Source organism: Sceloporus occidentalis, unplaced genomic scaffold (assembly GCF_023333645.1).
Source record: "Sceloporus occidentalis isolate IW3139 unplaced genomic scaffold, rSceOcc1.0.p SCAF_20, whole genome shotgun sequence".
Taxonomy (NCBI): Eukaryota; Metazoa; Chordata; class Lepidosauria; order Squamata; family Phrynosomatidae; genus Sceloporus; species Sceloporus occidentalis.
Window position 1 is genome coordinate 12,648,969 of NW_028317000.1, and position 25,972 is coordinate 12,674,940.

At 43.3% G+C, this 25,972-nt stretch overlaps 1 protein-coding gene across 13 annotated transcripts in view; it reads right to left on the bottom strand.

The window, feature by feature from the left end:
- MARK2 (microtubule affinity regulating kinase 2) overlaps positions 1 to 25,972 on the bottom strand; it is a 127,539-nt gene that overhangs the window by 54,075 nt on the left and 47,492 nt on the right. Inside the window, exon 1 of one of the 13 annotated variants that reach the window (XM_089483722.1) lies at positions 24,360 to 24,469. The exons of the other annotated variants lie outside the window; for them this stretch is intronic. Coding sequence (XP_089339848.1) covers positions 24,360 to 24,395 — 36 coding nt within the window. The 5' untranslated portion in view covers positions 24,396 to 24,469. Of the gene's footprint in view, positions 1 to 24,359; positions 24,470 to 25,972 lie in introns of those variants that run through there. 13 annotated transcript variants of the gene reach the window in all.

Consider the following 25,972-nt stretch of genomic DNA (forward strand, 5'->3'; position numbering starts at 1 on the left):
TGGTTTTCAACACCTTGCCTGATGAAGAAGCCAGTGGAGCTCCAAAAGCTTGCAACATGCAATTCTGCATTTGGGTTTTCCCAATAAAGGTTATCACTGTTTGGTGGATTTTAAGGTGCTACAAGACTACATCTCTGATTCTACAGATTCACGGCTACATCTTTGAATTCCCCAAAGATAAATCAGGTTGCTTGCTCTACACATGCAAAGGAGGGATGGCCCGTTGCCTTTTCTAGCATTTGTCTTTGAGAACACATTCCTTCTCAGCCCTTTCATATTGAGCTGCCTAACCGAGAGAAAGTTCCACCTCCACCCCCCTTTACTGCAGCTCTTTCAGTCTTGTACTAGAACCTGTTAGTCCAGTTACTCTTCAGAACAATTCCAGTTATATTTGCATCTCCCCTGCAGCCTGTTTGTTCTCACTAAACACCCACTGAAGAGTTAACAAAAGGAGATAAAACTATTTACCTCTGGGGGGAAAAAAGCAGGTCACAGAGGAAGAGATTATGCTTCACTTGAAGACACTCCTTACAAAAGGGACAGCGGAACTGAGACACACCAGTTAACCCACCATTCACCATTCACTAAGTAAGATAGCCAACCAGTTAGGGATTTTCAAGATTATTCCCAGTCCAGCCATAAAGCCTTACCTACTTTATATGGTTGAGAGGAGGATAAACTGGCCAGTGGTAGGGAAGGAGAGAGAAACATTGCAGATTTCCAAGAAAAGGTGGCATGACTTGGGAGAACTTTAACCATTGATCTCCTCGATCAACAAGAGGTTGGATAAGATTACCTTTTGAGATCCCTTCCAAATGTATGATTCTATGTGAACTGCTTCTAGTTCCACAGAGAAGAGATGAGAGATACATACCGCAAAACCAATCAAAGATTTGCCTAAGATCCTCACTAACTAATGGCTAAGAATTACAATACACAACTGCACATATTTCTGAGAGTAGCCAGATGTTTCTTTTGGGTGCTGTTAGCACACCTTGCATAACCTGAGCTATATTTTGGGGTCCCCTTGTTCCATATCTCATCACTGGAAACAGCATGTTTTTGAGAGATGGATGACTCTGCAGGCACTAGGTCAGGTTCCCAGGAGAAAAGGAGTGTGTCCTGAGGCATGTGCACATCCAGGTACTGGGACAAGTAAATCTAGATGGGTAAGCTAAGTGTGCCTTCCTTCCTCCAAGTCCTCTTGTAACCTGAGACAAAAGATCTCCTTGCACACAAAGTAGTAAGCCACCCCTTCCTGCTTACGTTCCCTTACAAACATCCCTGTCCAACGATTGGGGGGGGGGTGACTCCTGATCCAATTGCTGTTTTTGTCACAATAAAGTGCAAGCCATCATAAATTCATAAAGTTGGAAGAGACCCCCAAGGGCCATGCAGGAACTCATAATCAAAGCATCCCCAGCCCCTGTTTAAACACCTCCAAAGAAGGTGATCAACTAGTCTGGAATCCCATTATCGATTCCTAGGAAAGGACACCCAGCCTCTGTTACCTGACAGGACAGTCTGCCACTTGGGGGTATATTTTAGGTATCAATATGGTTCTGAAACCTAACCTCTACTCACAGAGCTAGCACACACCTCCGCACTCTGGGGATGTTCACTGCAATCCCCAGACCTCCTGGTCTGAACCACTCCAGCTTTCCATGGCCTATTTATTGGACAGGTAGTTATCACACACACACCCCTGCAAATCCCTTAAACTCAACGATCATGTTTCCATATCGGTTAGCTCTGTGTGCTGCATCTGTGTGAATTGTTAGTATGTGTGTGTGTGACTGCACTCTGCACATTTTCTAAATAAAACCTTATTAATTCACCCCAAACCTGGAGCTCTCCTTGGTTATTAGTCCTTTGAGTTCATGGATCTTGTAGAAGAGGTCTCTTGTTCTTTCTTTTTTCTTGCAAGCTTCTATTTCTCTGCATTTATTATTATAGTGATTATCTTTATCCTTGCATGCTAATCACTGAACAGTTGCACTCATGATTCTGGTTTTGTTCCGATCTCTCTTTCCTTTTGCTTCTTGTCTGACCTTTACTGCTTGAAATGTTTCATCTGTCATCCATCCTTTAATTCTTCTCTTTCTTTTTGGCTATAGATAGTGTCCTTCTGCTTTCCTCCTTGACTATGTCCCTGGCTTTTGTCCATCATTCATGTGGTTCCTGGTCAGTTAGGCTTAATAGTGCAAATCTATTTTTCACTTTAAATTCTATGGGGATGCTCTTCAGATAGCATTTTGGCCAGATGACTGATTTTGCATTCATCTCCAGCTTTATTCTAATTTACGATATTCATAGTCTGTTCTCATTTTTGTTATGAGAAAAGAGCATCTAAACTGCAGCAGAATATCCTGAATTGAGTCCCAAATGATTTTTCTTTCCTTAAATATATTTAAATCACCTAAGATGAGGAAAGTAATGGCATGTAGCTGCAATTCGATCAAATTAGGTACTCTCGGGTTACATGAGTGAGAAGCTCCAACCTGAAACCTTGTGTATATTTTAATTGTCATACATGGTTATTGTGGAATTCTCCTACAGATCCTTAAATCTTTTCACATTTTTTAATAACACATCATAAAACAGCGGTGTAGCAGTTTTGGAAATCCTTGTCTAGCCAGATCTGTACATCCCAAAAGCCACAGAGATGACATTCAGTCTGGGAATATATGGCATATTTCTGATGAGAATAATCCTGTTTACTGTCCTTAACCACCATCAACTTAGATAAGCTACCATGAAAGATAGAGACTGAGAAACCAACACGACCACATAAAAGACAAGTATGACTACTTCTATTTCACAGACCTGCAGCAGCATTGAATTTGAACCCAAACCCCAAATACAACTCAGAAGATCGCACTTGTCTTGAAGAGTTTGTCTTCTGTGCTTAGAAGCTAGCTCCCTCTGCTGCCTATAGATCTATTTACACACCTTTGCAAGCTTCTGTTAATGCTGGCCTGAGAAATATTAGGCTGCATCTTTTGGGATTTCTTTTAAAGAAAATGGAAGCTATGTCTGCCTAACACACACAGCACAGAGTCACACTATCATACCCCTTCCTTTGCAGAAAGATCACCAAGGACAACTAAAACCTTGTTTAAGTAACATAGCTACACAGTAAGCTAGGAATGGAGAGGTCAGCCATGAAAGAACTAGACAAGATCCTAAAAGGTAAAGATATATAACTGAGCACTAAAGTCAGAATCATCCAAGCCACTGTTTGGATATGAGAGCTGGACAATGAAGAAACCACTGGCCACATGGAAAGTGACAAAAGCCAAAGTGCCCTTGTGCTAGAGAGACATATGGGTAAATTGGCTGCTCCATCATAGACCTGTCACTGGAATGGGCGTTAAATGACAACTAAGATGGTGATGGGTCTGGAAACCATGCCTTATGAGAAGAGACCTAGGGAGCTGGGTATATTTAGTTGGAGAAGAGATGGTTTAAGAGATAATATGATAGCCCTGCATAAGTATTTGAAGGGGTGTCATATTGAGGAGGAAGCAAGCTTGTTTTCTGCTGCTCCAGAGAATGGGACATGGAGCAATGGATGCAAGCTACATGAAAAGAGATTCCACATTACATTAGTAGGAACTTCAGACAGTAAAAGCTGTTCGACAGTGGAACACACTCCCTCGGAGAGTGATGGAGTCTCCTTCCTTGGAGGTCTTTAAACAAAGGCTGGATGGCCATCTGTCAGCTATGCTTTCATTGAGAGTTCCTGCATGGCCCTTGACATCTCTTATAACTCTATGGTTGTGATTGGGAACAGATAGTGAGAGGTGTTTATCACTCTAGGTTACTTGGTTCTGAAGTGGTGAAAACAGTAGAAACTGATACCTTCTTATTGACCTCTTGTTGGTTGGAGGAGAAATCTGAAGGCTGGTGGGAAGAAAGACGACTGTGATAAAGCCATCTGCAGGCTAATCCAGAGGCTTGTGTCAGCAAAAACTGCTGTCTCCATCCCCATTCACAACAGGCCAGAAGGGGATAAAGTGGGGAAAGGGACATGCATTTGTAGTTCTTCTGGTTTCCATATCAGTCTAGTGATAGCACAGCACTTCCGAAGAAACACATTCCAGGGAAGGAAGGAGAGAGGTGCAGAATGATATGTGTGTATAAGCCCTGAACTTAGAAAAGTTCCTTTTTTGTGCATGCTTCCTGAGGGATCTTGAGAGTTGTAATCCAAAATTGTTATTTTTCCAAATTCATTTACAGTGGACCTTTGGTATCAGCTGGAGTTTGGTTCAACATCCATGGATGCTCAAGTCCCATTAAATACAATGGCACAATAAATGGTGTCCCTTATATAAAATGACAAAATCAAGGCTTGCTTCTTAGGATTTATATATTTTTGGAGTATTTGGAAGCCGTGGATGCTTCAATCCATGGATAAAGAATCCGTGGATAAGGAGGGCTGACTGTATATCTATATGTACATGATCACAGTCTTTTAGAAAGCCTTGTGTACTAGAAAACAGAACCTCCTTAAATACCAGGTGGAAAAACTCACAAATGAGCTCATGCAAGTTCACCCACATGTAGGGCAACCAAACTCAAGGAGACTTCTGGTTGCACATGTGGCAACTTGTCAGTTCTCCTAACATCAAGCTGGAAGAGCAGTCAGAACATGGCTTCTGGAAACAGTTGTAGACAGTACTGGACTATGGCGGTCTTCTCAAGTCCCCCATCAGCTGACATATCACTGGCCGCCGCATTTATCGCTTGTCACTTGAAGTGAGCATCTGCCCACTGTGAGCTGAAACAATAGATAAATCTGGGCCGTGAACTTCAGATGGGGCTGGGTGGTAGACCGTTTTCTGCTACTCCAGAGAACAGGACCCAGAGCAAAGGATGTAAAGTGCAGGAAAATAGATTCCATCTCAACATTAGAAGGAATCTCCTGACAGTAGGAGTTGTTCGACAGTAGAAAATCCTGACCCAGAGAGTGATAGTTTCCTTCTTTGGAGGTCTTTAAACAGAGGCTGGATGACTATCTGTCAAGAATGCTTTGATTGCCAATTCTTGTATGTCAAGGGGTTGGACTGGATGGCCCTTGGGGTCTCTTCCAACTCTATGAACAAAGGAGCTACTCAGCCACTGAACAGTCCCTCCACCAGTAGTTTGCCAATGAGAACTCCATGATAACATAATGGCCCACATTAAATAGGGAGAACGGGGATAAAGAAGCAATATAAGAAAGTAAAGGAGAGAGTGTTGCAGCCTTTGTGAACTTTCAAATCATAAAGGTACAGAACAAGAATGGGGAACATGTGACCTTGTACATGTCAGACCACAAGTGTTGGCTATATGAATTGGAGCACAGGAGAGCAGGAGGCCAACATTTTCAACAGAGCTGCACATTCCTCACCCCTGATTTAGAGGACCATCTGTGTGTGCGCATACACACACAGAGCTACAAGCTGATTTTTCACTACCATTTCCGGAGGAGGATAAAAACTTGCAAAATTTCTATGACTCATGTGGACTGGTGATCTTTCCTCACGCTATACTCACAGAAACAAAGGTGCCTGCAACTGAACTGGAGCCACACAATGCTAATGAGGCACAAAGACCAAGTAAACTATGTTAAGTAGCCAGGCATAGGTACAGGTTGAGTCTCTCTTATCCAAAATGCGTGAGATCAGAAGTGTTCTGGATTTCGGATGGGTATGGGATTTCCCCCCCAGATTCCGGAATACTTGCATATACATAATGAGATATCTTGGAGATGGGACCCAAGTCTAAACATGAAGTTCATTTATGTTTTGTATACACCTTATAAATATAGCCTCAAGATATTTTTATACATTAACATTTTTAAAGAATTTTGTGCATGAATCTAAGTTTGTGTACACTGAGCCATCAGAAAGCAAAGGTGTTGCTATCCCAGTTACCTATTTTGGAATATTTCAGATTTCAGAGTTCCAGATAAGGCAGTAGTGGCTCTCAAACTTTTTATCCTCGTGACCCCCTTTACATCTATATGCAGACATTGCACACCCCTTCCATGCACTGTAGTATATGAATAAAAATATTTTCTTTGTTTAGTGTGCATATTTACATTCACACATTCATGCATATTCATATTTTAACATTTTTGAAGGAAACAGCTCTCCTCCTCTTCCCACAGGCAGAGGCTCCAAGCCTTTCCTCCAATCCTTGCCTTTCTCTTCTCCTCCAGGAGAAAACAAGTTTATGAAATGGAGGAGAAGGAGGAAAGGGGGAAGAAGGAGGAAAAAGAGGGGGGGGATCAGGTCTTCCATGTCTTGCGTCCCCCCCTTGAGCAACTCTTGAACACCCTCATTGGGGGTCCTGCTCCACAGTTTGAGAACCACTGGAATAAGGGATGCTCAACTTGAATTAGGATGTAGTCATGTTAACCAGAACCCTGTTGAGATCCTGGCCATGACCTCAGAAACAGTTACTCTGCTATTTAAGAAACCCTAGCAACCTCTGCTTGCTCTCACTCAAAGAAATTGAAAAGCAGAGGGGGACATAGAAATGTCTATAGTGCTTAAACCTGTTTGACAGTCAGTAGCAGGAAATCTGATATTTGTAGTGATTTTTTCTCCTTGCAGAGATGTTTGAAGACCCATAACAGAATTCTCAGCATCTTCTACAGTTGAAGATGATTTGGGTGGAAGCTGTACCAGGTGCAACACTGCAGTGGAAATCTGCCCCAGAGGTGCATATTCCTATCCGTCTCAGAAAACCACCGTCAATACATTTTTCCAAGGTGCCTTTTTTCATCTTCTTTCGGCTATAAAGATGGTGTAAATCTTTCCTTCCAAGGATGAATGTATTGTATATGATTCTTGTTCAGGATGGAGGGAATGTGTGGCTCTTTCAACGCTGCTGAACTGCAGTTCCTTGTCATTCCTCACCATCTGCTGCGCTGGCTAAAGCGGATGGCAACTGCAGTCTATACACTTTGGAAGGGTCGCCAACTGCTCACCTCTATTCTGGTATATGAAAAGGAGTTAGCGATGGCAGAGGCAAAGTGACAAATATGCAATCACCAATGACATCTGAAGACCCATCTCTTCCTGCAGGCCTATCCAGGCAGTTTTTAATCGTGAATTGTAAACATGCATTTTATGTTTAATTATTGCCCTATGCATTGTAATATAAATACTGCGTAGAGATGCAGCTTAACATGTGTATTTTATGTAACGATTGTGTTTTAACAATGCTGTAACCCGCCTCAAGCCGTGAGGAGAGGCAGGTAAAAATATAATAATAATAATAATAATAATAATAATAATTTATTAAGTTACTGAAACACGGTCAACCTTCTGGAGAGCTGTCACGGTTGTTGTGTGCCTTCAAGTTGTTTCTGACGTATTGCGGGATTTCCTTGGCAAATTTCTTGAGAGGGGTTTGCCATTGCTGTCCTCTGGGGTTGACAAAGTGTGACTCCCCCCCCCCCCCCCGAAGATCTGTACAATAAGCAAGTAAATAATAATGAAAACCTCACAACTCCTAAACAAGCACTCCAGAAGGAGCTAGCATTTGCCCTTGGTCAGGGGAGTTATCTCCAAATAGCACAAGATAGGAGCTGTTTTTGAAGTCACTGTGCCCCCTGCTTGCCATCCACTAAGCCCTCGAACTAACTAAAGGAGGCTACTTGTCCCTCTTGAACTCAACACATGCCCTGTTTACCTCACTATCAAATGGTTATGAAGATCTTGCCCTCTCTAGGGTAGGAACCATTTCCCCATTTTTATGGGGAAATCAGTAGCACTTCTCTATTTTTATGTCATTTAAACACACACACACACACACACACACACACACACACACACACACACAAATGAACTGGGCTCTCTCATAAGAGATTCCAGTCTACATTATTTGGGATTTGTCAGGAGAGAATGCTTAGACCTCTGTTTGTGAGCAACTTAAAAGATTTAACGTTACTAGTCAGGAAGCTGAGTGCCTGTCCGTATGTTTCCATGTTTTATTATTTAATGGCATTTAAAATAGCTTTTCATTTAAAAGAAATCTCAGAGCAGTTTGTACCATGGGGATGCATGGACCCCATAGGTCACCCTTGCTGCATATGCATATTGTGATCCAACACAATCACATAAATATAAAAGCAAGGGAGGAGGGAGAAACCCTGCTCCCTGGAACTTGTTCTGGTTTTGACTGTTACTCCTCCAGTTTTGGCAACTGGAAAAGAGGTTAAAAATCTGCCAAGCTGTAGTAACTTAATCCTCTTCTAATCAAATGGCTGTTTGTGTTGTTTGCCCCTTGCTTCATTCTAAAACTCTCTGCTCCAGGGCTGTTTAGCAATGGCCACAGGTGAAGAAAGATCGCCAAGGGGCTTAGACTTTTCGTCAAGGCACCGTGCCACATGCAGAAATGGGGTTTCGTGCATTTGCTATCAGCCACTGGAGGAGGAGGAGGAGGAGGAGGAGACGGCCACTTGCACAAGGGCATTTGAATCACAGAGTCATGGAGTTGGAAGATACCTCAAGGATCATCCAGTCCACCCCCCTTGACATGCAGGAATTCACAATCAAAGCACCCCTGACAGATGGCCATCCAGCCTCTGTTTAAAAACTTCCAAAGAAGGAGACTCCATCACTCTCTGAGGGAGTGTGTTCCACTGTTGAACAGCTCTTACTGTCAAGAAGTTCCTTCTAATGTTGAGCTGGAATCTCTTTTCCTGTAGCTCTGGATCCTATTCTCTGGAGCAACAGAAAACAAGCTTGCTCCATCCGCAATGTGACACCCCTCCAAATACTTAAACAGGGCTATCCTATCACCTCTTAACTGTCTCTTCTCCAGGCTAAACATACCCTGCTCATATGGTTTCCAGATCCTTCACCGTTTTGGTTGCTCTCCTCTGTGGACACGCTTCAGCTTCTCAACATCCTTTTTGAATTATGGTGCCCAAACCTAGACATAATATTCCAGGTGAATACTGCAGGGGGTAAGAGCAGACCCTCAGTGTTACAGCATGTGCCATGCAGGCAGATGGGTCTAGGTTCTGTTCTCACTATCTCTGGGTGGGGTTGCAAAAGACTCTTGTCTGAAACCTTAGAGAGTAACTGTCACTTCATATCAAGATAAACGAGCCATTAACTGGACTATGAATAACTCAGCCTATCTTCCTATATGGATTATATATGGCTGTATTTAGAGAGGTCATCAACTGACAATTATTTGGGCTTTGATGTTTGCAGATTTGATGATTCATGGATTTGATTAGTATGTTCTCTCAGACTTAGAGATTCCTTCAATGCAGTTCTATGGTCAGTGTCTCTCAGACGTTGACTGCAGAGTTGCACTGGAGGACTTAGAGATTCCTAGAAAGGTGTCCTCTCAGGTAAAAACATGGTGTTTTTGTTATTTGCGGTTTTTCCAGTCACATGGGTCTTGTGCCCCTAACCCTAGTGAATATGGAGGGACAAGGCTATTTCAAATCATCCATGTGTTCATAGCTGATACGGTCAACTTGTCACCTGATGCTGTTCTTTTAGTGATGAATCTCCCCATACTTAACTAGTATTTTTTATAATTAACTTAACTTAATCCTTCTTGCATGGGAGGTGTGCAGTCCAGACATAAAGCCTAGCTAGCCTGGTAAAATCTGCCTGAGTTTATGCTTCATAGGCAAAAGCTTTGGAGTCTGCAGTCAATTTTACATGACAGGACAGAACCCAGAGACATTGGCATGTTAATCTGGAATATCAGTATGCTAACAGATGTCAAAGCGCACCTTTGAGACTAACCGCAAAAGTGGTTGTAGCATAAGCTTTCCTAGACTTTGGTCTACTTCCTCAGATGCAACAGAAGAGGACTTTGTGGAGGAGACACTAATACTCACTAAAAAAATTCCGATCTCATTGTTTGCCTTCATTTCTAACAAAATAATGTAAGTAGATCAGCTTTTCTTGGCTTTCGTTTCCAACAGTCATACAAGGCAGATCACTTCCCCCAACTTTATAAATAGTAAACAAGAGCTATTTTCTTATGGATGCCAGAACTGTAACTATTCAACTCTCAAAACAGGCCGAACCACCATTAATTCGACCATCGGAAGTAAAATGCTGGACATTAATTGTTTGAAATTACCATATTTACTATCAGTTACAAGAGGTTAAAGTGACATTTGTCGGCAAGGTGATAATAATTGGGAAACTGGTGCTGGAAAAGAGCTAAGGCTAATTACAAGGTAGTATTTACACTGAATTCATTATGTTCATTATGGTAGTTCTATTATTATTTAGAGGACTTGTATCCTGCAATGCTCCACACACACAGTTGTGTTATCTGAACTCTCTTGATACATGTTTTTACAATTTTTTCCCTTTAAAAACCAATGTATAAATCAAGGAAGAACAGATGGGTAACAGATTACTTTGAGGCTGTACAGTTCCCCCTCCCCAAAAGACTTAACAAATGTGACATATGACAGTGACACTGTACTGCATGCTACTGTAGAGGGTGCCTTGTTTGCACTGGTGCCTTGGTGTGTGACATTTGCATTCCTTTTTGAGGTGTAAAAGTGGGTTCTCGTGATAATGATAATCAAACAGATCTACTACCATCCAAAAAAAACCCCAAAATGAATAACAATATGGAGGCTCTGCCAAAAGGCAGCTCTAGATAAAATCATTTTCAGATGGTGGCTAAAGGAACAAAGAGAGGTTGGCCAACATAATCTCCCACATGTGAATCTCCCAGTAGCCACATGGCCATAAAGAGGAGGTGCCACCTTCCAAGATATAGCCCTCCATACCTTCTGGACTTAGAACAAAAACAACAAAATGCAGGCCTATGACTAACATCTTCAATTTTTCCCCTCCTGTATGGTTTTGAACACCTTGCCTGATGAAGAAACCAGTAGAGCTTTGAAAGCTTGCATATTGTGCAAGTATATTGTGCGTTTTGGTTTTCCCCATAAAGGTATCATTGTGAAGTCGAAGGCTTTCATGGCCGGCATCCATAGTTTTTTGTGGGTTTTTCGGGCTCTGTGGCCATGTTCTAGAAGAGTTTATTCCTGACGTTTCGCCAGCATCTGTGGCTGGCAGAGGATGCATTCTCTGAAGATGCCAGCCACAGATGCTGGCAAAATATCAGGAATAAACTCTTCTAGAAGAACATGGCCACAGAGCCCAAAAAACCCACAAAAAACAAAGGTATCACTCTTTGGTGTTTTTTGATGTCACTGGGTTTGCTATATGGCCAACACGGCTACCCTTGGATGCTTTCCGGAATCTCCCACAAATGAAGAAGGCCCCGTCTTGCATTCCAACAAAACACACCTTATATCAGGGTGGGCAAAGGATGGCCTGCAGCTGCATGTGGCCCTCGGGATCCTGAGAAGTCCCCCAAATGCACCAGACTGTTTTTTTTAAACTGCGCCAGTTCCTTTGCCCCAAATATGCCCCAAACATAGCAGTTCGCTTCCCCTGACTCTCCAAAGCCCCTCAAAGCTCCCCAAAACATAAAAGAAAAAATTTCAACTTGGCTGAAAATTGGCCGAAACGCCACCAGAAGTGACAGTGCATTACTTCAGGCATGCCGAAACGTACCAGTATGGCTCACCAGGTGAGTGCAAGGTGGAAAATGATGCCTACCCCTGGTTTAGATCATCGATTGGCAATTTCAAACTTGCTTGGAATTCTACCCAAATCCTGGATCTACTAGGTAGATCCTAGTAGATCTACTACTGAAAGACTGAGATGCAGTGAGGCAGAAGGACAGGTGCATACTAAGAATCAAGCTACCTCTGAGAATAAGATTTACCCAGAGACTTACGATCACTATCAAAACTGAGCGCAAAGATCCTTTCCCATGAACATCCACAGCTGATTTCCTTTGCAGGTGTTTCTGTTTGAACAAAACTATTTATTTAAAGTATGTTTGTGTCTGTCGCCTGTCAACTTAATGGCAATCCCATGAATTTCATAGGGTTTTCTTAGGCAAGGAACGTTCAGAGGCGGTTCTGCCAGTTCTTCCCTCATAGCCTACAGCACTTCCAAGGACTAACGCTGCTTCACTTCCAAGATCAGCTGGCATCTGATACCTTTAGGGTATTTGGGACCTAAAATACTTATATCCCAGCCTTTATCTGAAGATCTCAGGGTGGCATACAAGTAAAACCAAGCTAAGAAATTTAAAATAGCATCAATAAAGGCTAAAAACACTACAATTTGTGTGTGTGTGTGTGTATTTTAGTGAAATAAAAATGGGGAAGTGCTGCGGATTTCCCTATAAAAATTAACTAATGAAAAGATAGCTTTAAAATAGCCCAGCAGCCCCACTTTCATGCCCTTTGCTGTGTTTACAGGATTACATACTGGTTCCTGACTCAGTTGCCAGAAACCTTGGTGTCCTGGAGGATTATCCTTTGTCCCTAAACCCCTTTATCGGGGCAAATTCTAAGGCATCTTGTGAACATTTGACCGTTGAGGTTGCCCATTTGCTTGGCCAGGTCTTGGTTATTTCACACCTGAACTACTGTAATAGCCTGATGACAGGTTTGCCTTTCTGCTCCCTCCACTAGCTACCAGTTCAGGCCAGGGATCATTACAAGCTTCTGGTCCTGTTGTTTAAGGCCCTGAACCTTAATCTCACCCAGTATTTGGCAGCTTAGCTAGCATGGTATGGTTGTTGTTGGGTGCCTTCAAGTCGTTCTGACCTATTGTGATCCTAAGGTGAACCTATCACAGGGTGTTCTTTGCAAGCTTCTTCTGAGGGGTTTGCCATTGCCATCCTCTGAGGTTGAAAGAGTGTGACTTGCCCAAGGTTAGCCAGTGGGTTTCCATGGCTGAGCAGGGAATTGAACCCTGGTCTCTAGAGTCGTAGTCCAGTTCTCAAACTACTACACCACACTAGGAACCTAAGATCTAGAAGAAAAGGATTATTGTTGCCTTAAGCTCTAGGTTGGGAGAAAGAAAGGATATATACATCATTCATATGCATATATGTAGGTAGGTAGGTAGGTAGGTAGGTAGGTAGGTATGTAAAATGTCTGTTAAGATTCTGGATCGCAGCATATGATTTCCTGAGTTGTCACAAGGCCTAATGCATCACAGGCTAGTCTCCCTCATTCCCAAATGCTAGTACAATCAGGTTCAGATTGAGATGACCCAGGGGTGAGACAAGTTATTTGCTCAGTTTCCATTTAGAGGTGTGTTCACTCACACATAGTACAGATTCGAGCCTCTGCAGAAAGGCAGCTGCATCACACACACCCAGCTGTAGTTGTATTTCTGGCTCTGTTCTAACAAATGACATCTGCCAATTTTTAGAATCGCCTGGGACACAGCTTTGTGCTATGCTCCATCCTCTTATTTCAGGTGAACATGGAAAACATGACCACCACCAGTTTACAAGGTGCCTTATACAAGAGTGGGCTACATTCCCCTCCTCCTATAGAAAGACAAGTATAGCACAGAGTGTCAACTGGGGCTGCAACCTTGCAATTGGTGGGATCAGAGCCATCCTTTCTCTTTTTCTTTCTCCTCCTGCAACACTACCAGCCCTTGTTCAGACTGGGAAATGACCACTCCATCTTTACCTTGTTGGAAATGCCTGTTCGAAGTGTGGATCCTATTGGACCTGCACTTTCTTTCTCCTCTTTTGAGTGGGATGCCTTTGAAAAGCCGAATGCCTGTTTCAGAGCTACATTTACCATCGTTTCTTTACCGAGGTCCAGCAAGAAGCCAGAGCCTCCCCAAGGAACTTACAATCTAAATTTCAAAAGACCCAGCGGAAAGAGATAAAGACACTAAACATCAAGAAATAGTAGAATAAGAGCGTGTCTTCAGTTCAGTAACATGCACTTCAATCTATCTTCTGAAGGGAGCATAGATCTTTTTTTGAAAAAGCATTTTTGCAGAAATGTAAGTGCTTCAAGGAGGATTGAAATGGGGGAAACAAGAGATGGCACCTCTCATATCCTAGGAGAAGTTTGCAAGTATAAAAAACAGAGACATTTAATGTATTATTTATCATCATCATCATCATCATCATCATCATCACCACCACCACCCCACCTTTTTGTCAAAATTGGGACTCAGGGCGGCTCACAACATTAAAAAACAGTACAATGCACTGTACATTAATGTACAATGTACAGTTGCACCTCCGTTTTCGTGGACTTGAGATCCGAAGTCTTAAATATTCACGGAGGGACGGCTTCAGTTAAATTCAATGGGGTCCGGAACAGATCCCCCGCGCAAGCCAAGGGCGCACTGTACAGCCATAGAAATTCACCGGCTGACGTTGGGCAATTCACACTTTCTCAGCTTCAGAGGAAGGCAGTGGCAGTGTGTGAGGGTTAGCATAACTTGGAGTGCCTGCGTTACCCCTTACTTAACACTCTCCAAGCACTCTGCTATTTTTACAGCAGGAATAAGGGCGTGATTCCCCTCCCCTCCAAAGCAGTGTCTTTGCCACAGACCAAGGAGGTCCTTGTAGTTCAGAACGGTTAACACACCTGTAGATTCATTGTGAATCACATAGGTGTTAGGATAGGGTAGAAGGAAGGGCAAAATGAAGATTGAAGATATTGGGTACTCCCACTGTAGGGCTGACAGGGAGAAAGAACTGATCCAAAGTTGAGGGCAAGACTGCACCTCTGAAATCCAGCTGCAGGACACAGAAAATCTGCTATGATATTTTACCTTTGGGAGAGAGGATTAAGCAGAGACGACTGTCTGGAATCTCTGTTGACTCACCCTGCATAATCAGTATCTCTTTGCCCAGGGCTATGCCAACATGGGATAAGGAAGGAAGAAATCACCCCCTCCTAGCAAGGAAAAGATTGTATTTGCAGTGTCCGATCCCAGTCCTGTGCTCAGTGAAGACACACATACATATTGAAGACTTCAACTATGTCCATAGCATCACCACAGCAACACAGAAGACCTCAAATGAACTGTAAAACAACACTACAGCATTCAAGATAGGAGCTGCCTTTTTAAATGCACACACACACACACAGAGGAGAATTGTGGCTATAGCATAACAACTTAAAAAGAAGAACCGGAAGCTTCGTTTTAAAAGTCTCACCTTGGCCTCAGAGTTATTGGTCTGTTCAACGAGAAGGGCTTTAAGTATGAGCCTGACAGAAAACAACAGTAATAGCAAAGTACGCTTGATACTTGCTTGGCGAAGCAGCATTTTGTGAGTCAAGATCAAAGCCCAACCTGAAATGGGAATACAGACCAGAAGTTATTAGGTGTGGCTTTAGTGGCCAACTGTGGGTTGAGAACATCCAGATGAAATGAAATATCCTGAGGATATGAAGGGGTAGGGAAGCGACTTCACATTAGGAAGAACTTCCTGACAGTAAGAGTTGTTTGACAGTGGAAGACACTTCCTTAGAGAGTGGTGAAGTCTCCATCTTTGGAGGTCTTTAAACAGAGGCTGGATGGCCATGTCTTGGGGGTGCTTTGTGTACTCCTATATGGCCCTTGAGGTTTCTTCCAACTCTATGATTCTATGATGTGACGCTGAAGACAAACAACTGATCCCTCAGCCTCAGTTGGCAAAATGAAGACAATGCACATGAGCAACATACCTGAATCTGTCTCACATAAAATCAGGCCACAGATTGCTGAACAGGTGAGCTACTGCCCATCCCAAACAACATTACTGACTTGCTATTGAAAAGATTACACTCGTCCCTCCACATTCACTGGGGTTAGGAGCACAGGACCCCCATGAATGTGGGAAAATCACAAATAACAAAAATACTATGTTTTTACCTGTGAGAACACCTCTAGGAATCGCTAGGTCCTCCAGTGCAACTGTGTGGTCAACATCTACTAGACACTGACCATAGAATTGTGCTGGAGGAGCTACAAATGCCTAGTGGATTGTTTTCTCTAGGAAGCTCTAGGTCCTTCAGTGCAACTTTTGGTTAAATCTGACCATAGAGTTGGGCTGTAGGACCTAGATATTCCTAGACAGAATGTATTCATAAAACCAGTGAATAATCAAATCCGCAAATATGGAGGAATGAGTGTACTTAAAAAGTAGTGATGAAGGGCTATGAGTACCTGATGTATATTGTATAAATGCTGAAAGTATTACTGCTGGCATTTTATGGATGGACCCCGAAGTTTTAATTCTTATGCTCTGGTGTCCTTCAGCACTGCCTTGTGGTCCTTTCTGACCCCGAAGTGGTTATTCGTGTGACTTTTTTGTGACCTTGATTGAGAGCATCCAGGTAATTCGCCCACAAGGTCTGAACCATTATGAAGGAGGAGAGAAACAGGTATAGAGACGTCCGGTGTTTTCAGACGAAGCCCAAAGTAGTGAATTCGTTTCAAGAGGGAAAAGCCCAGTCAGGCACCAGCTGAAGGTATCATGATAATTATAGTTTTGTACATTGTTATTTTGGGGTTAGGCTGTATACGAATTGGCAAGACATCACATCAGTACTGTGGAAATTGCCAGGGTGGTGGTGGAGAGATGGGCAATGTTGTATGTGCGGCAAGATTAACTGCACACTAGGCTGCTTGCCAGCTCTGCAGTTCTCCTCTGGAGAGTTGCAAACAGACAGAGCGGCGACCCTAAGCTCATTCCCAGTCTCTGGCCCCTCTCTGGATGCTGCTTCCACATTCATAGGCTGTAACAAGAACGCCTGAGAAAGCTAGCCAGCCTTGCAAACAGGTCTAGAAAATGTCTAACTACTGGTGGCCAATGACGACGTTCTTCTGACTCACACCCAAACTCAGCTGAATGGATAACTTCGTCTTCTACAATTTATCTGTGCAACTGCTGAAAAGTAAGAAATGTAGTTAATTAGCCAAAACCAGTACCCAGAAACAGACCATCAGCCAGTGAGGCTGGTAGAACAAGGGAGTTGTTTATTCCCTGTAGCCAGTCCCAGTTAGCAATCTGTCTGATCTGCCTTTTAACTGGCAGGAGTAGATATCTTCAATTTTGAGGAACCAAAACCTTAAAATGCCTGACAGTCTAAGTTTCCAGCATAATAGCAAAGTTCATGTTCTTAAAGGATCAGTGAGGTGTAGTGGTTTGAGTACTGGACCATGACTCTGAAGACCAGGATTCAAATCCTCACTCTGCCACGTAAACCCACTGGGTAAACTTGGGCAAGTCTCTCAGCTTAAGAGGAAGCCAAATGCAAACCCCTCTGGATAAAGAATACAGGATTTGCTAAGAAAACCCTGTGATAATTTTGCCTTAGGGTCACCGTAAGTGAGAAACGACTTGAAGGCACATCACATCACATGTTCTTAACATTTAACAGGTTCCAGTTTCAGTGCCTTGCATCCTCCCTTCAGGGAATTGGGCAGCCAGCGATGAGAAAGATCTGAGATGCTGTCAATCTGTCTGCTGTCTGAGAAGGCTGGGTTAAAGAGACTGCTGGTCTGAAATGGCATCATAAAGTCAGCTTGCCATGTTCATTTGTTTGTATATGTGCCTTCAAGTCTATAACACATTTACCTGTATAAATGCAGCTTTAATCTCAAAGCACATGTCCACTTCTATCCCACCCAACTAGGCCAGTTTTATTAAGATGTATCCTGCAGGCAGAAGCTTCTTTTGGTGCAGCAGAGATGCTGAAACCTTGGGCTGATTTGAAAAAAAAAAAACATTTCCTGCTTGCCCCAAATCAAGCCAAGTGGGGTTTATGTGCACAAATACAAGGACCTGCCACAGAGCCAGGCGCAACCAGAAAACGGGCCACGAAGAAAAACCTGAGACCAAAACAACAACAACAAAATCACGCAGCAGCTTAGACCAGGAGACTGATTCACTGGGGTCCAGTTGTTTACAGCTCTCAGAAATAAAGCAGGCTCAACAGTTCCTGTTAACACTCTCAGAATGGAACCATCATGGTACCATCTGCCTTCCAGGCGAAAAACAGATCCAACCATATCTGAGATAGAAACACGCAATTTTAAGCTTACTACAGAGAACAGGAACAACCAAGTGCCCTACTAGAAGGTGTGTGCATTGCGATTAGCACCACGGAAATCAAGCAAGTAATACAAGCTGTTTCCAATGGTCATTTTTCTACTACAAATATAGGGCAGGAGCTAAAATACTGAGCAGAGAAAATCGTTGGTTCGTATCTTACTTCTGTCAACAATTCTCTAGGCATCTGGGGGCAAGCTGCTAGATCTCTACCTCAACCTAGACCCTTGCAACTCATGAGTGAAACTGTCCATCCCACAGAACTGTTGTAAGTACTACTGAGACCCACATTAGTGTATGCAGTTTACACCAGGCTCTGCTTGGTTGGATTTAGGTTCTAGTCCTGCAAGCATGAAGTTTGATCACCCCTGGTGTGAGTGACTTGTTGCTGTTGTGTGCCTTCAAGTAATTTCCAATGTATGGCAACCCTAAGGAGACCCCATCACAAGGTTTTCTTGGCAAGATCTGTTCCTTTGCCTAGATTCTAGAGCGGATCATTAAACAAGGCTAGTCTGTAAGCACTCAGAAAGGAATGCCATCATCACTAAAAGCCAGCCTGAGTTTCTAAAAAACAAGTCATGCCAGACTAATCTTATCTCTTTTTTTGATAAGGGTTACAACCTTGGTAGAGGAAGGTAATGCTGTGGACGTACTTTATCTTGGTTTCAGTAAGGCCTTCGACAAGGTTCCCCATAATATACTTAAAACATGCTAGCAAAATGTGGGCTAAACAATGCGACTGTTCAGTGGATGTGTAACTGGTTGACTGACTGAACCCATAGGATACTCAACAATGGCTCCTCCTCATCCTGGAGAGAAGTGACTAGTAGGCTGCCACAGGGTTTTATCTGGGCCGAATGCAATTCAACATCTTTATCAATGACTTGTCTGATGGAATGAAGGGAATCTGCAGATGAAACTAAATGAGGAGGGGTAGCCAATACCCCAGATGACAAGATCAGAATTCAAAATGACCTTAACAGATTGTAGAACTGGGCCAAAACTAACAAAATGAATTTCAACACAAGAAACGTCAGGTACTACACTTAAGCGTGAAAAAAATGAAATAAACAGATACAGGATGGGTTGACAACAGTACATGTGAAAGAGATCTGTTTCCCAGTAGACCACAAGTTGAATATGAGTCAACAGTGTGATGCAGCAGCTAAAAACACCAGTGTGATTCTAGGCTGCATCATCAGAAATATAGTGTCTAGACTGAGTGAAGGAGTAGTACCACTCTACTCTGCTTAGGTCAGGCCTCACCTAGAATCATGTGTCCAGTTCTGAGCACAATTCAAAAGGGATGTTGAGAAGCTGGAGGAGGGTGACCAAAATGGTGAAAGGTTTGGAAGCCAAGCCCTATGAGGAGAGACCTACGGAGCTAGGTATATTTAGCCTGGAGAAGAGAAAGTTAAGAGGTGATATGACCTCCTGTTTAAATATTTGAAGGGATGTCATATTGAGGAGGGAGCAAGCTTGTTTTCTGCTGCTCTAGAGACTAGAACATGGAGCAATAGATTCAAACTATTGGAAAAGAGAGTCCACATTAGAAAGAATTTTCCTGATGGCAAGAGCTGTTCAACAGTGGAAATTTGGTGACTTGGACTGTGATGGAGTCTCCTTCTTTGGAGGTTTTTAAACAGAGGCTGGGTGGTCATCTGTCAGGAGTGTTTTGTTTGTGTATTCCTATATGGCAGCAGGTTGGACTGGATGGCCCTTGGGGTCTCTTCTAACTCAGTGAGTCTGTGATTCTCTGAGGCTGAGAGAATGTGACTTGTCCAAAGTCATACACAGCTGAGTGGGGAGTCTGGTCTCCAACCCTGGTCTCCAGAGTTGTAGTCCAATGCTTAACCCACTGCACCACACTGGTTCTTGCTGTAAGTGATACATGTCATTATTAAGATAAAGCAAATACGTGTCGACTTATGCAGAGCTTGGAAAAATAACTTTTCCAAACGATGAACTTACACACCAGTAGATTACACCCCTCAGCTACACCTTCCAAAGCCCACCAAGCCATCTGTAGGTTGTTCAGTCACATTTCATCAGAAACCATCAGCCTTCCGCCAGGACGCCTTTCCCAGGCCAAAAGATTGCTGTATCTTGCAGCCTGACACCAGTGCTACACTGAAAGATAAGAACCACTTGTGAGCCAGAGCAAGCATATTATGGGGAAACTTGCTTATAGGGTAATGGAACTGGGGGTGCACGACTCACTAAGGAGAGATCCAGGTGAATAAAGTGAATACCGTATCCCTCCTAATAAATCTATCCCCGCTTTACAATGTTCACAGGATGCAACTCTGCTGGGAAGCTTTCCTGGCTAATCCAAATGAAGGAATGACCTTCAAGGCCCTGCTAACTCTGAGCCACTCTTTGTGCTAAGGGCAGCAGCAAAAAGTTCTTGAGAAGCAAAACAGTCACTGAAGATAATGTGGTCAGGGAAAGGGACGGCAGCCAAGCAACAGAGAACACATAAGAACCTTCACACGTGATTTATTCATGCCCCGTAAACAGTACAAAAGGAAGCTCACACAATTCAGTCGCTTTGTTTTTAAAAACAACGCTCTCTGGCCCTCACGAGGACAGAGAGATGTTCAAACCCTACAGGCTAAGCTTTCCGAAGCCTTGGAGACAGTCTCAGTCCTCCATGAATATTTCAAATTCCTAGGTGCCAACACCAATTTCCTTTTAGGTGCCCAGGCAATCATGACTCTGGAAGGTTTCCAAAACCTGGTCTCTCTCGACAGTAGCCTTACATGGCTCACTGCTTCTCTCCCACAGCTAATGCTTCCGCTCCTATCTGGAGCATCATCAACTGTCCTTTCTGTCCTGGGTAATGAATGGCATACTCCCCTCCTTCTAGATGCAGCCCTATTGTCCTCCTCAACTCCATTTCAAGCTGACCCTTGGAAGGCTGCCAGAAAGGAAAAGCATCAATGGAAGGGACTCTCCCACCAACTTTATATTGGTGATGAACAAGGCCAGATTAAGTTTCAGTTTAACTCACACGCAGACAGAGCACTCCAGGGCCCTGGACGGTCTACAGACGGGCTCCTTCCTCGCTGATAAGTATGACAGCAAGTCACAGGAGACAATGGGAAGTCACTGCATGACACGATATTCAGAGTGGAGAATACAAAAGCTGTTGCAATATGTAACTGTTATTCCAGCTGTTTCTCAAAATGCCCTATCTTTGTTCACTTCAAGCCATTTATTATATTGTTATGGTTTCAGACTGTTTGGTAGCCAAAGCTCTCTGGTTGGTGTACAGGAAAATTGTATTAACATTGATATGCAAAATTCAGAACAGAAGCTAATAGCACAAATAATTCTGTACAGGCATGTGAGGCCTTGCCACAAGAGAACACACAGCTGTATCACATCTAACACATGCCTGTGCTCATCCGACGAAACTTACCAAAGTGACATTTTGACTACAAGTCCCAAAATCCCCAGGCAATATGTGGGGATAAGGGTTTTTTTGGGAGTGGTATGCCAAAAGTAACTTTTTAAAGCTCTGGAATACAGTCGGAAGAGACCCAGGGGGAATCACTAATTTCCCGAAACACAACTTGGGAACAATGACACATTCAACCATGTTCAATGTTGGGAATATACACCTTGTAGGAAAAGAAAAACAGCAGCATACTCTATGGAATTAAAACACAAATAAAAACCAAGATGTGATGGAAGACATAGAAAGCTGTCTCACAGAGATTCAGACTGATGGACAGCACTGTTTACATTGGCCAGCAGCAGCTGTCTGGAGGTTCAGAAATGGTCTCTCTCACCCTTGTCTGGAAATGCCAGGATCTGAACCTGGCATCTTGTACATGTAAAGCAGGTACTCTGTCAATGAACTACAGCTCTGCAACCTTTCTCGGGCCTCAGTCTGTTCTCAGCTACAGCAAATGATGCAGATGATATAAAGATGCAAATGAGTACCTGAGAGACACTTGTAAGCACTCTGGCCTGGTTTTATGCAATGTCTGGAGCTCTGTGACACACTGTTGTTGTTTTTAAACTGGATATCAGAGAGGAAGCTGTGAAATTTCCTGATTCAATGGGCAAATGCTGAAATGAAAGCATCAACCAGGTAGCGCCCTCCCCAAAGGCATCCAACTCCATCCTGGCCTCTGAGGGGGAGAGAAAGGTGGGCCATTGCCATCAGGCCTATCCTTAAGACACAGATCCCTCCATCTGTCCATCTGCCATGGTCCAGGCCTCAGAGGGAGAGAAGAATGCTGGACCTGATCCCGTCCCCTCAACCATTCCCTTCTCCTTCTGTGTCGCGTCTTCTTAGATTGTAAGCTTGAAGGCAGGGAACCGTCTAATTAAATGATTTTATGTACAGTGCTGTGTAAATTTACAGCGCTATATAAATAATAATAATAATAATAATAATAATAATAATAATAATAATAATATCATGATGCCACCTGCAGACCAATGGATAAGCACTGTATTTCAGACGTTTGGGAGAATTTTGGTTTCATGTGGAGAGCCATAGGGAAAGCTTAACTAGCCAAAGAAAATGCTCATCCATCCACCTGCCGGACAGGCAGCGACCCTGCTAATATCCACTAAGGTCTGAATCTACTAACCTCAGTAGATTTCTTGACATGTATTTGACTAACTTTCAGTGCGGTGAGAAATTGCTGCCTCTTTTGCGAAGTGGTAGGGAAACATGAGTTCTTAAATAAAAAAAACTAGATATAACAATCCCCACTCATCCAAACAGGACAATGACTTGGACCTGAATCCTACAAGGCCATCTCATCTCCAGCAGACCCATAGAACTAAGGGTTGAGTAGTGTGTCCCTTATGTAAATCCCATTATTCAATGGGTCTACTAACTCTAGCTGGAACCACTGATAGGAACCAATCTCTAGCATGCATTTACTCGCCAGCTCTAGAACAGAACACAGTTCTGTTATCCATGAAGTGGAAATTGTGACCTACTGTACAGGGATATTGAAAAGCAAAGCCAACAGAGACTGTCTGTGTATTTAAAAAAAGCCACAAGTGAAACCTGTAGGAATTGGCTGTTTCTTTTAATTTGGTTTCTCAGAAATCAGTGGCCTTCTAGCACTCTGATATATTCTCCAACTGTAAGGACTAGCGGCACAATTTAAAGAGAGAAAAGGAAAGACCTCCTGTGAACTATGATGAAGGCAGACGTTTCAGGAATTACCAAGGGCACATCCCAAGACTGCCTTGTTCATTTTTAAAAAATGTCAAACTGTTCATAGCACTTAAGACCAAAGTGGTTGCAATCTTGTTCTTGGTTTTCTGCTATTGTCATAGGCAATGACGTGTTTCTAGATTATTCAATGACACCAAAATAAACCCCAAGCACCTCTGTTTTTCTGGCTGAGCTGTAGCATGCATGCCATCCATAAAAATAGCTGAGGTATAAAAGGGACCGTTAACAGCAGGGCTGCCTAGACGCACACAGCAGACGGCTCCAGTGACTTGATTTAGAGATCCATATCCAAGATTCCAGGGTTCATTCAAGCTTTTTTCCACACAGGTCTGTCATCTAGAGTTCCACTCAGGAGTCTTGATGCTTGGAACGGGAAACTGAGATCCGCAACGCTCATGTCAATGTTCTTTTATTCCTTATGGCACGAAGCAGGAAGTTCGTCGTCCTCGGTAATGTGGAAAAATTTGAACAGGTCCAGAGAAGGTGCCGTATTTTCAAACCACAATGCCTCCCTATACGACTCAGAGATGCAGAAAATTTTTGTGCCCACCTAGCTTACCTCTTATGACATTCAGCGATGCCCCTCTCAAACTGGTACACATTTAGTGCACTGTCCACACACCCCTTTCTGGGATCTACCATAGCAATTTCCAAGCCTGCCAAGCCCCTCTCCAAACAAACACGGGTGAGTACATTTACGACAAAGTGAGAAAAGAATACAAATCTGGAATACATGTTTGCTGCTACTCAGGGATTACTCAACTAATATGAACTGTATGACTTTTTCCAATGAACAAATCTGAATTGCTGTTGCCTCTGCAGCACTGCCTTATAATGGGAGAAAGCAGAAATGAAATTTGTTTTTACCAAGAGTCCAGGTAAAAACATCAAATGCGACACCTTGGATAAGTACGGTCCTACAGAATCGCAGGAAGCAAATAATTTAAAACAACACCAAAAAGAGAGAAAGGGACAGTCGCACGCAAACACACCCCATCAAAGCAGGGTAAACACTGTCAGCCGGGCTCAATTCCAATGAACAGAGACGCACCTTGCTGCTTTTTCTCTGGGTTCCCAGGAGAAGTAAGAACGGTGACAAGTGCAGCTTGAGATGTCATAAAGTGGGTAGGGGGAGAAAGCACTACTCATAACAGCGGGGTCTTAGTTGCTCCCAGGTTCCCTCCCCTTTTGCCAAAGTACTCACTAGCCCATTAATTCTCTTCCATATCGCTGCAGTCATCGGGGATCAGGTAGGCTAGTTGTCGCTTGTCGCCAGCCAGCAATTCCTGTTTGTCCTATTCCTTGAGAGGGAACCAAAAGGTTACTTCCCTGTGTATGATACTAGCGCCACCCCTTCCTGCCTCTCTCTCTCAGTCGCTGGAAGGAGGTGCAGGCTGGGTAGAGGTGAGGGGAGAGGAAAGGAAAGGAAAGGAGGAGAGATCTGTTTGCATTTTAGAGAAAAACTTCCTGCTCTTTGGCAGCCGTCCTCTGCTCAAATGCACTGTGAGGAAGCAGGGCGGAGGAGCTGGGATGACAAGCAAAGATATACAGAGAAAAACCAAAACCCTTTAACCCTCTGTGTCCCTTCCACCTGACCCAAATGTACTCTAGGAGAGAGACAGAAAAGGGGGGGGGGGGGTGTTGGCATACTCCCAGAAACTTAACATACCTTGTCAGAAATAATGCAGGGAGAGGCAGCCGCAGCTGGGGGGGAAACCACGAGAAGCCAATATTGCAGAGGTAAGGGAGGATGCGGGAGAGGTTGAGCGGGGCTGAGCTTGCAACAGACACACAATTGCGGACAGACACACAGGAGATTTGTGTCTTTCAGGCAGGCAAAGCAAGCAGGGAAAACTCCAAGGTTGTAAACAGCCGCAGCAAAACTGCACTGGGCCACTCTCTGGTGCTATAAGGAGTCCAAAGGTAACCCAGTCCGTGTCTATATGTCTGCTTCTCCATATATTAAACCCCTTCCAGTAAGGTCAAGACACAGTAGCTAAAAGATCTGTCAATGATTCAGAATGTCTGCTGCAGCTTGATTCTTAACTCTGCCATGAATTCACAAGGTGGACACAGCGACCCAGCCTCAATTTCCCCTTCTGCAATATGCAGATTATAGAATCATAGAATTGGAAGAGACCGCAAGGGCCAAAATCTTCAATGAAAAGCATTTCAGGCACCAGAACTAGGAAAATGGCAGACTACAGTTGACCCGCCACATTTGCAGCTTTCACTTTTGCGTATTTGATTATTTGTGGTTTGGATTAATATGTTCTCTCTAGGAATCTCCAGGTCCTCTAGCGCGATTCCTAGAGAGGTGTTCTAGTTAAAAAGAATAGTAATCTTTTATTTGCAGATTTCCACATTCATGGGGGTCCTTCACCCCTAACCCTGAATGTGGAGGGACCACTGTATTCAAAAAGACAGTCATGTTAGCCTGTTTTAACACAAACAGACTAACACAACCATGTTACTGCAGGCCATGAAAACTTATGCTGGAAACCTTTTCTGTCTAGTTAGTCTCAAAGGTGTTACTGGATTCTTTTATGTCATCTTATTATCATGAATAAGACAACACAATTGAAGCAGAGGCTCGGGTTTCTCACACTCCCATCATTTGAAGCATTTAACCCCCAGTTTGACTGTCAGATAGCAGGGACAAGGCTGACTGGAGAGCTGCAGAGGCCTAGAATAAAAAGCAGCCTGAGCCGAAAAGCTGCATTCCCACATAGAGTTAGCTTGCTTCTTTTGTTAATGGTGTTCCAGAAAGTACTTAAAAGTGAGTTTGCTCTGATGCTGCATAAACTGGTACATTAA